This window comes from Anneissia japonica, unplaced genomic scaffold (assembly GCF_011630105.1).
Source record: "Anneissia japonica isolate Jap-2015-1 unplaced genomic scaffold, ASM1163010v1 scaffold287661_len39965_cov100, whole genome shotgun sequence".
In the NCBI taxonomy this organism is placed as follows: domain Eukaryota; kingdom Metazoa; phylum Echinodermata; class Crinoidea; order Comatulida; family Comatulidae; genus Anneissia; species Anneissia japonica.
Window position 1 is genome coordinate 22,656 of NW_022722433.1, and position 11,759 is coordinate 34,414.

An 11,759-nucleotide genomic window follows, 5' to 3' on the forward strand; every position below is an offset into this window, starting at 1 on the left:
GATAGAGGCTGTCTCTTATACACATCTAGATGTGTATAAGAGACAGCCGTATCTGTTTTAAAAAGTCACAGAATGTATGAGCATTAGGAGTTTCACCTGAGTAGACCCCACTAAGGCTCTGTGGTCCGATCAGGTGCAATTTTACCAATTTTACTTAGGGCCCGGCAGCTATCTATTCCATAGTTACCAACCGTCTAGCATCGTGCGGGACGGTCCCGCATTTCAAAGTGATTTTAGATGAAACACGTATTTTGCAGAAACACATGCGATATAAATGTGTCACGCATTTAGCACACGCGTGATAACAAATTATCACAAATTCAGGGGAAAACTAATTTAAAATTAGAAGAAATTGGTGTTATTAAAAATATAAAAACGGCCATACACAGTAGCTTGAGTCATTAGAGAGCTTTCGTTATCCCGTTAGAGAATCAATTCACAGAGAAAATTTCTCTTTCCCGACTATAACAACCCAGCCAACCACGCACTTGTAGAATATAATAGTCGCGTGGCAGTCTTGCGAGTTCTTGCGGCACCACCCACCCAACTGGTGTAGTCACGCATTTCAAATCTCTCAGGTTGGTAACTATCCTATGTCCACACCACGTCAGCGACACTGTGGTTGTTTGGCGGTGACGCGAAAATTTCAGTATTTTATATCTCTGGATGCCCGAAAATGGAACTTAAATTACTTTTTTTTTTTTTTTAAGAATTTAGTGGGAAAAAACGAATTTGAGGTGAGAAAATTGTAAGAATATGGGACATTTAGATGCCGGAAGTTGCACTTTAATACTTAAAATTTATGTCGGTTATTTTTCAACATTTAAAAAGGAGCACTATTTTGTTTTCAACCTCTGAAGGGGAGGGAGAGGGGGAGGTGCTAAGGCATCTTGAGCATCCTCATTCCCTCGATACGCCACCGCAGAAATATCTTCCTTGTCTCTCTCTTTATCGGGCACACCCGGTTATTGATGAGCAAAGTTTACAATTTTGTTATGACTGTTCTCCACAAATCTCTGTTTTCCATTGTAGAATGTACTCAGTGGCGTAACGCCTATGCACTCTCGTGCCGCGGTCCGCAGGGCCCTCAACTTCCAGGGGCCCGGCCCCTACCCACAGTTTCCTCGATCTAACACCCTGACCAAAGTAGCTTTGTTGAAACATAAAATAATGTGTCTTTGACATCGAGTGTAGGACATATTATACCTAGTGACTGATTAAGGGCCCATGTTTGTCTGTGAGTGCCATTTCCGGCCATCTAGAGGTGCCATAATCATACATTTTCTCACCTTAGCCCCAACCATGGTGGGGCTGAGGTGGTACAATTTCGAATTCCTACTAGTCCGGCTAGAGATTGCACCAATCTCTGCTTATTAGATAAGCACAATCGAACAATGTAATTTTATGCATTTTCGGATTTGGGAAACACATCCGAGACAAATATAGGCCTATTGTAAAAAGACTAAAAACGCGGAGCAAGAATTAGGCCAATTTCGATTACAAAAACTGTCCTGCCCAAAACAATTTGAAAAGTAACTTCATGATCAAGAACAAATGCAATATGACATGTGCCCCCGACCCCTTCACCTTACGTTAATATAACGAAATTGAATTGATTTTCGATCGACATGGTTATTTCAAACACTTTGAACATTGTTGCACTAATTGTAGATTTCCATCTAGTGTTCGAGTGACAATTCTTACAATATTTACAGGGGTCTACGCATGTATTGACTGGCCCTAGTGTTACGTCACTGAATGTACTGCCACTGTGTGTTTAGATCCTTTTCTAATGTTGCGATGTAAGTAGTCGGGGCCCTCCTTGCTTCCTTTTCCCATGGGTTGTTTCCCAAAAGAGAACCCTTGAAATAACTTCATTTTACTTCTTTAGTAATGTCCAGCAAATGGTAACCTTCGTGCCCTCAAAGTTCTTGATATGCAGGGGGAATATCGCCATACATAATATGCTGTTTATAGTTGATATTCAAGGCGTGCCTGAGTGATCTTGTATAACAACCATTAAATAATATCTCTCAAGAATCTAAATCGAAGTTTAGAAGATTTTTGGTTGTTCATTGTAAAAATGATTTTAAGCTAAGAGGAAGCATATTCCTGTGTTCCTTGGGCAACCTGTCCCATGGGCGAGGAAATTGTTTAAAAAATGGAATTGTCCGTTCTGCTAAACATGTGACTAAATTTAAGGTCGTTATTATGCCTAGAGTTTATTTTAACATAACTAAATATATCGATTTCATACTTATTAGATAGACACTTTGAAACAAATGTAATAATTAAATAATTTATGCGACCATCTAAAGAATAAAGTCCGAGAATGCGAAGTCTTTGCTCATAGGACAGGGGGCCCCAGGATTTGGGAATGCAAGCTTTGGTCATACGACGTTGTACCTTTTCTAATGATTCAATTTCACTCTTCAGGTATAGAAACCATGCCGGCATTCCGTACAGATAACAAGACTAATAAGAGCAATGTTAAGTTTCGGGATAACAACATGGTTTCTACATCGTACAATTCTAAGTATGAAGCCCAATAGTCTAGAAGCTTTTCCCTTAATATTTGAAACATGCCATTCAAGCCTAGATATGTAAATGTAATACCGATGTATTTAAAATACTCAACCCTATCAACAAAAGTGTCACCAATCATGCAGTCAATGGCATGGTCTTTGTGCATGGCAGGTCTAGTAAACCGCGCTTACATGAAAGGCTATGTAATACTATGACATATATAATACTATCAGACTATGTAATACCCTCTATAGTATATCTGCTGTACAATAATAATTTTCTATGTTTGAAAAGTATGTAAAAATAACAACAAAATAAGAACATTCTGAGCCTGAAATCGGCGAAAAAATAAGAACACAGAGCCTCCGCTAAATTTTATTTGTTCTTATCAAACAAAAGTGTAGCAAGTATAAACTATTATTCTACACTATACCGTAAGTTTTACTTATAGGCCTAAAGAGGTACATTTGTCCGCGACATGCAAAAGGCTGTTTATTTTATACGGTATATCTGCTATATACAGTAGTAAGACAAATATAGTATAATGTCAGCATTTGAACTTGCCTTTATTTACACTGAAAGGTTGTAGTATTTAACAATACTGGTATTTGTACTTGTAACACGATCACGCAACGATACAAAAATCCTGATTAATATAGTTGAACAAACTTTTATTATTATAATTATAGACCTCAAGGATAGAGGTCTAGTAATATAGATAATTGTCTTGTGTATGAAAATAACATGACCCAATTTTTACTCTGAAGGAACAAAACCCCTCACTAGAGAAAGGTTAATAAGTAAGTTAAAAATAGGTACATGAAGGGTACACGTAGCTACTAAATGTTGTTTTTGTGTTTATTTTTTTGGTATACTATGTTTTAATGTGTTCCAATTGTTAATGTTGTTTTTAACATTAACCGAATAAAGAAGACGTTAATCTTGATTATTGTTTAAATTTCTGTGATGAAGGTGAGGTCTGCCTTCGGGGTGGTAAAAAAACACTTTTTTTTAATTAAATAATACTAATTTCAACGGAAAATTTTAAAATAACTTGTATATTTACGATGTCTTTACAAGGAATAATTTATGAACAAGAGGGAAAACATGTATGTATAGTTTTCGAAAAAAAATCAAATTAATAATAAAAATATACAAATACAAACTTAGAAGCAAAAGCATGAGATTTTTCTGGTGTGCAGTAACGGTAGAGGTTCTTCAAACGGTTTCCTTTCTTTTATTGTGAAATTGTTTTTAGGTGTTGTAGTGGCGGCGCTACGGAGGGCTATGGGCCCACAGCCTCCCTTTGGGGAGGCCTCACCGCCTCCCCCCGTCGGGGAGAATAACCCCAATTCGTCGGGGAGAAAAAAAATTCAAAACAATTATATGTATTTTGTACATGTTAGTAGACTCTAATATCGATTAAATAAGCCTTTGAAACCCCTAAGTTGTCATATTTTCGGGGGGAGGGGGCTACGTCCCCCTGAACCACTTTCGAAAGGTTTTTATCAACGCTCAACCAACTGAAACTCGACGCAAAGACTGTCCCAAAATGAAACGTCAAAAAAGTTGTCATCTAACGTAACAATAATAATAACTACTGTACTAATATTATCTAATAGTAACATATTGAATTAGTAGCTCTCCCTAGGCCTAAAATTGTAAAATTTATTGAAATCAAACATCTAGGCCTACCTACACAGAACTTACTTTTGACATCGCAGAGCAACATAACAAAAACGCAGAGAGAGCTAGCTAACACTAAAACCAAAAGAATTCACTGAATGTCGAGTAATTTTGCCAGCGATGCAATCGCCTATCGCTCGTGACCTCGTGCATTTACTCGTGTTTTTTTCGAAAATGTTCGCGAGAATAATTCTGAGCGTTGATTGGGTGTCGGCTCGTGATCAAAGGGTACCAAGATTCATGGTCACTTACCTCGGTAAACCATTTTCGGTGACATACTTTCAGTAGCTACATTAGCTACAAAATGAAGTCAGGAACTCATTTTTTGATACGTGTATTACCGGTACGTTATAATGATTTTCAATATAGTTTTAATTGAAATTGAGACGAAGAAGATCAATGGTGGTCTGATGTCTGTACTTTTAACACAAATATGCGTAATTCGGGGCGTAATTAGATCCTGAGATATTAACTAAAATTTTTCTAAATATTCAAGGAAACATTTCTCTTCCATGTAAATTGTCTAAGATGATTTTCCTGCAGACATCAAGTAATTTTAGCTGTTTAGTAACCTCTATTTTAACCTATTTGATGCGATAGTGCAATTTCTACTACTTTCCACTTGATTATAATGCTATTAAAATTACCCTTTAATAACAGCATATAATCTATATATACCACATCATGATCTTCAATATTTGAACATCTGTTGCATGAAATGATAGATTTCAATAGCTTTGCATTCGGCATACAGCGCGTAGTTCTGCGTCAGTTCAATATGTTCGTAGTTCACTCCTAGGCCGGTTCCCACTTAACTTGTCAAGCGAAAGCGTCGAGCGTCACGCGGCAAGTGAAGAGAATCGCGCAAAGTTCACAAGAGTTGACTTTCGGTAAAGAATGTCTCGCTTCCAATGATTCGCTTGCCTGTTCCCACTGCTGGCCGCGCGCAAAAACTCGAAATGGCGGGTGGCAACAGAGAAGTGATTTTGTTATCGCATTGATAGACGGAGGAAAAGGGCTGTGAGACGAATCAGATAAAATCCTCAGGATTAACATTCCCAGAACTCTATAACGAATCAAAAGAGTGAATATAAACATAGTTTTTTTAGTTCACATTTATTCAAGGCCTAGAGCTAGGCCTCATAAGGGTAGATAGTAGGCCTAGCCTACCCTACCCTATGGTAGGTCTCAGGTGTAGCAGGGTATCAGAGGCCTAGGCTGGACAAGCCTAATACTGGTAGAAAGAGGAGATAACTCAACTCGTTTCTGCAAATCCTTTTCCACGCATTGTCACATATTTTCTTTGCTCCCTTGTCACAGACCTAAACAAGGGTAGCCTACTGTTCCACAGAGGTTGCATGAAACGGACTCGTCGGTCATCGTTCGCACATAATCTGTACATTCTTTTGACAATGTTCGTGATTGTGAGTTTATTGTTGACCTTTGACATAAATTGAATCTATCCCCGGTATTCTTAAAACGAACTTTAGTCGAAGTTCGAGCTAAAACTTAAAAATTACGTCATTTACGAATACAAATTGAAGTTAAAGATGCAACTAGCACTAAATGAAGTTCTAGTTCGAAGTTCGACTAAAGTTTGTTTTAAGAATACGGGCGTAAGCCTTGCGATTGGTCCATCGGCCGCGAATTCGCTCGCGAATCCGAAAAAGTTGGTCTTGGATCAACTCTTGTGAATTCGCAGGCGAAGCCTCCGCGACCACCGCGCGCACCGCGTCGAAGTTCGAATATTGGGCGTTGGCGTGTTCACATTGGGACGCCAGTCGCGTCTTTGATTCAGCCGCGCGCGACACATTTCGACGCGAAATTCGCTTGATCGCTTTTTAAACTTGTCAAGCGAAAACGTCGAGCGTCACACGGCAAGCGAAGAGAATCGCGCAAAGTTCACAAGAGTTGACTTTCGGTAAAGAATGATTCGCTTGCCTGTTCCCACTGTTGGCCGCGCGCAAAAACTCGAAATGGCGGGTGGCAACAGAGAAGTGATTTTGTTATCGCATTGATAGACCGCGAATTCGCTCGCGAATCCGAAAAAGTTGGTCTTGGATCAACTCTTGTGAATTCGCAGGCGAAGCCTCCGCGACCACCGCGCGCACCGCGTCGAAGTTCGAATATTGGGAGTTCGCGTGTTCGACTACAGATTCGTTTGCATGTTCACATTGGAAACGCCAGTCGCGTCTTCGATTCAGCCGCGCGCGCCACATTTCGACGCGAAATTCGCTTGATCGCGTTCAGTGGGAACCGGCCTTTAGTGTTGTTTATATGGACAATCAACAACGATGCACACACGCCATGTCGTCTTGAACATAACTAATTTAATCCTATTCCTCCACGCGTACGCGCGTGCATGAACGGCACATATCCCAAGTAGTACCATAGCACTACACTACATCTCCCCAAACTTTCAAAAGAGTTACAATAAAATTTTGAACCTGACATTGCATATGAATTAGGTGAACTGTAAAAACTTGTGATTGTGACATACATACCATGTTATCATTCATGTGAAACTTTCCATTAACACATTACGATAATTATTACTGAAGATGTGATTAAATGACTGTGTTTCCAATTAAAATGATGTTTTATATATCTGTTTTTGACTTTTTTTTTCTTTTTTTTTTTATAATTATGAAAACATAACAATAACACCAGGGCTTTTACTGTACATTACTGTACAACAGTAATGCAAAACCCAAAACCAACAATAACAGTTGGCATACTGAAATGTCAACAATAAGTAGTACTTAATGATACAATGTACTGTAATACAATGAGTTGTACCATTAGACAGTACATGACTGCCACACCTGATTTACCAACCTGGTAAATCAACAGAAAAGTTTTCGAAGCGTTTAGGAACATTCCTAACCCTTTTAGGCGGAGGAGATCGAACGGGTATGACATGCTTGTGCTGGCACTGTCTGCAAGCAGATCGATCAGAATTCTCTGAACACTCAATAGACCGATTCAATTTCCTAACATGACTTCTAGCCTTAACTTCACTTCCACGACGAGCTGTAACCATAGAACCTTTTACACCAATTACTTGAAAAGGCTCAGGTTGGAATTTGGGGGAAAGTTTTGTAGATCGTGACATGTTCTTTAGCACAACTTTGTCACCCACGTTTACACTTGACGACTTGATATTACGTTTTCCCTCGGCATAGACTTTCATTTTGTGTTTTGCTAACTTATCGCGTTCCCTGAATTCCATATCATTTTCTTCGACAGATACTTGGGGTAACTTAGTTTTCAATACCTGACCATTTAACACAGTAGCCGGTGCAACACCCGTCGAAGAGTGGGGTGTAGCCCTATAGTTCCTTAAGAACTTATGAAGTTCTTGTTTCCATGGCCTGCTTTCGGCTTGTGCGCATTTACAAAATTTTCCAATAGTTTTCATAAACCTTTCTGCGGCCCCGTTGGCATCAGGCCAGTACGGAGTAACTTTTTGATGATGAAATCCTAAATAATTCGCAAAGCTTTTAAATTCTTCACTTTGAAAGGGTGTTCCATTATCAGTTTTCAGTTTATCTGGGATACCCCTTGATGAAAACACTTTATCAAAAATCGGGATGACAGAACTGGCTGAAAGGGATTTAATTATCTCTACCTCTGGGAATCGAGAATACTCATTGACTATAACTAGTAAGTGCTCTCCCGAAGGCAGTGGTCCGAAGAAGTCCGCTGCCAAACATGACCATTTGCGTGGGGGTAATTCAGTCATTTGAATGGGTTCTCTCTGTTTAGGGTCGAATGATACTTTACACGCTATGCATTCATTTACGACATCAGCTACCATATTGTCTAACTGCGGAAACCAAATTTTCTCCCTTAAGAGTGCTTTGGTTTTAACCAACCCTTGATGCCCTTCATGGGCAATCTGTACTGCACGCATTTGCAGCTCCTTGGGGATGACGATCCTAGTACCACGTAGAATAAGCCCATTTTCACTAATAGTTAATTCTGCGCTGATGCGACTGTATGACTGAAGTGCCTGAAAATCAACTTTAGAATTACCACGGTATTTTGTTTCTAATAGGTACCATTTGTTAGTGGACAGCAAATCTTTAACAGCGTTAAGCGTTGGATCATTTTCTGTTGCGTTTACGACCTCGTCGACTGTCATGGCTTTTGGAATGTTTTCATTCATTACAAAACTAACATATTCTTCAGCGATAATCTCTTCACGTGAACTTAGTTTAGAATCTTGAGGATGGCGCGACAGATAATCAGACGGGTTATCTTTGCCTATCTTATACACAATGGTCGGTTTGTATGGCAAGAGACGCAGCGCCCATCGCTCTAACCGTAATGGTAAATTGGCGTTGGGATTTCCGAATAGGGTTACTAACGTCGGCCGACGCAGCCCGACCCGATTTATCGTCGGGGACAGTCTTAAGCCGTCGTGAGAAATATTAAATATTCTACGACGCGACTGCCACCGACGCACACCCGACGCGACAACAAATCGCGTCGGGCTGCGTCGTACGACGTTGTCTGAGTTGGCCTTTAGAGTACTAAATGGCGTGTGTATATATTTTAATATCGATAGGCAATATTATGCAATGGAGGCGATACTTGGCGATACTCAAGTTGGTATAGAAAATGTGCCAGATATCATCTTTGAAAAAATCATTCGCCTTCTTGATGCTAGAAGTGTTTTAATAGCAAAACAGGTTCGTAATAGTTTTCATTCAAAAGTACTTTCTATTTTATATCAATGTTACCCACTTGGTTGTCCACCAAACATTATTGGTGGTGTGTCAAACGCCAAGGGTCCGTGGGTGGTCCGCGAGAAATGTAAGTGGTCCGCCAAAGGTTGAGTTGCCGCCGTCGTATATGGCTTGTAAATCCCCGGAAAACAACATAGTATTTTAATTTTGGCATTGCTTTCACACTAGCGTGGCACGTCTTAGACGTACCACGCGGGGAAAATTTAGGCAAAGAGGGCTGAGTATTTGTTTGTTTGTTTGTTTGGTTTTTTTTTGGCAACACCTATTTTACCTTCATACATAGGGTATTCTGTACCACATTTGCTATTGTAAAATTAACCAATTCTGTACAGCCATATTTTTGTGGGATTGATTTTAAAGTGAAAAAATATCTACTGTGCCCTGTCTGTGGGGTACCATGGCAATTCATTGGGGAACAGTGAGCCACAGTATTTTTCAAAATTACAATTAAAAGTAAGCAAAGATGTACAATTCGATAACAATGAAATCAAACATATTATTTATTGTAATTATAATCTAAAATTCTACTGTGTCATAATACTAAACTCTTCTTTTAAATCGGATGATATTAATGCTTTTTCTTTTTTCCAATTTTTCAATCATCTTTTGCTGTTTCGAACCATATTTTAAGCACCTAATGATCACCACCGGCTGAATGAACCACCCTCACAAAATATTTTTGAAATAAAAAAAAAATATAAAGACAATAATTTATTTTCTCTCAAATTCACAGGTTACAATATTCTCAATTTGTTGATGTATCACGTAATAATTCACTAAATTCACCATTTTTACTTTATGTTGATCCAACTTCTCAATTCTAAATTCACTTGTTAGTTCTCTTTAATTATGCTAAATAGGCCTATCTGTTTAAATCTGCTTAATTCTTCTTAATTCTAACTCATTGAGTCAATGATTAACAGTTTGTTACATTCGTTACCTCCCGTCTGATCACTGCAGAACATTTCTTACTTGTGGCATTTACAATTCTCGAATTGTATATTTTCCCAGTCTTACTGGTGCAAACTCCATGTTTCTCAACCACATAGTCCCTATGGAATTTTCCCCATTGTTTTTTGATTTATTTTTATTTCTAAATTTCTCTTAATTAAAGAACTGCCTCCTGAACGTAAATTATACCCCAAAAATGTTTATCTGTTGATCATCAAGCTAAGCCGGGAAGGCATAATGCTCTTTACATTATCGATTTGCGTAAAACCACGTCACAGATATTGTAAAAAAAAAAAGGTAAAGGTAGGAGAATAACCCATAACTTGCAGGTCATTGTGCTGAATTGCGTATGGGCGTGGTCCGTGACTACCTAGCAGCCGTAGAGAGGCGCTTCTTGGTGATACATGTTCACATCATCCCACAACGACAGGGGCTGAAATGAACCATAACATCGGGGTAAACCCCTACTCTTCCGAAAGATGCAATGGGTTCTTTGAAGTGCACACGAGCCAGATATATACAATGGACCTCAATTTTAAGTCCTTATCCGAGAAGACTTGGGTTCTACAAACCGAACCATGGGCGAGGAGCGGCTGCAACCAGCACCGAAGTTAAGGCTGTAGCTAGCGGCGCCCCTGCTTTACCGCTCGGCCACTCGACTCGCCTTAAAGATTCCACTTTGCGATTTCTATTTCAGGTGTCCCATGTTTGGAAAAAAATAATCGAGCACCTTGAGCATCGGGAGAAAAAACCGTTATGGCGACATATATGTCTACGCGACATTCATAGGGCCTCCCTAATAGACATTATAGGTTTCAACCCCTATAAGCAGGAGGTATCTGGTGGTGACGAGGGAGACTTGTGGAAGAACGTCTACAAGAGCTGGAAGACAGGCCAAACTTTGAGTTTTCATAAACAGAAATCTCACAAGCTGACAGGAGTTAAGATAAGTGATGGATACACAAGCGTTATGCAAATCGGTGAGAATACTTTCAGCACCAATTACATCTTATTCTATATGAATTAAATATGAATTGTCATTCACTAAAATCCTTATAGGCCTACAAGTCTAAAACATTGCTTTGTGTTGCCCAAGCACAATGACAATATTTTGGCTTCCTTTAAGAATATATGTAGTATTGGGAGGGGGGAGGTGTGGGGGAAAGCCGCCTGTCGATTTTTAGGTAATCGTGTTTACTTTTTTTCAGGAACCTATACGTATATTCTCACACATCATGACGTTATGCTATCTGTATGGAATGTTAATACCAGTCACAAAGTTCTACATTCCCAAAGCCTAAAAGACAAGCTACTTCCAAGCAATCCACATTGGAATCAGATGTATCCGTACGTACATAGTAAGGAAATTTAATGCTTAATTTGGAAATCTATTATAAGTAGAGTGCGCTTCCACCGCGTTTGTTATTAGTAGGCGAGCGGCCTTGGTCTCTTATGGCCAATTCAGACAGCGTCGGCCGACGCAGCCCGACCCGATTTATCGTCGGGGACAGCAAAGATACTAGAAATACAAGATAGAGTTCTCGCGTTGTAAAAATGAGGCGGAAGTCGTGCCCAACGTAGGCGGCGCCCTTCGTTTTAACCATGCAAGTTTCCTATACTTCGTGCCCAACGTACAGGGCGCCCTTCTGTTGCTAAGTATATCCAGACGCAAAAGGCGCCCTTCCTTTTCCACTAATGGAGGAAAACTGTTTTACTAAGAGTGCGTCCGACCATGCGATTCTGCGCTGTATTGTTGTTTTATTTTTTACTGATTCATGATTATGCTTTAATTGTTTTGTGTATTATTTGGATAATAGCAACGATTTCTACCGCCACCAAGGA

At 39.5% G+C, this 11,759-nt stretch overlaps 1 protein-coding gene across 1 annotated transcript in view; it reads left to right on the plus strand.

Annotated features, from left to right (window-relative positions):
- Nucleotides 1–11,759, plus strand: part of LOC117111883 — a 24,356-nt gene that overhangs the window by 7,119 nt on the left and 5,478 nt on the right. The window contains exons 2-4 of the mRNA XM_033254898.1: nt 8,786–8,909; nt 10,615–10,897; nt 11,126–11,275. Coding sequence (XP_033110789.1) covers nt 8,799–8,909; nt 10,615–10,897; nt 11,126–11,275 — 544 coding nt within the window. The 5' untranslated portion in view covers nt 8,786–8,798. The remainder of the gene's footprint in view (nt 1–8,785; nt 8,910–10,614; nt 10,898–11,125; nt 11,276–11,759) is intronic.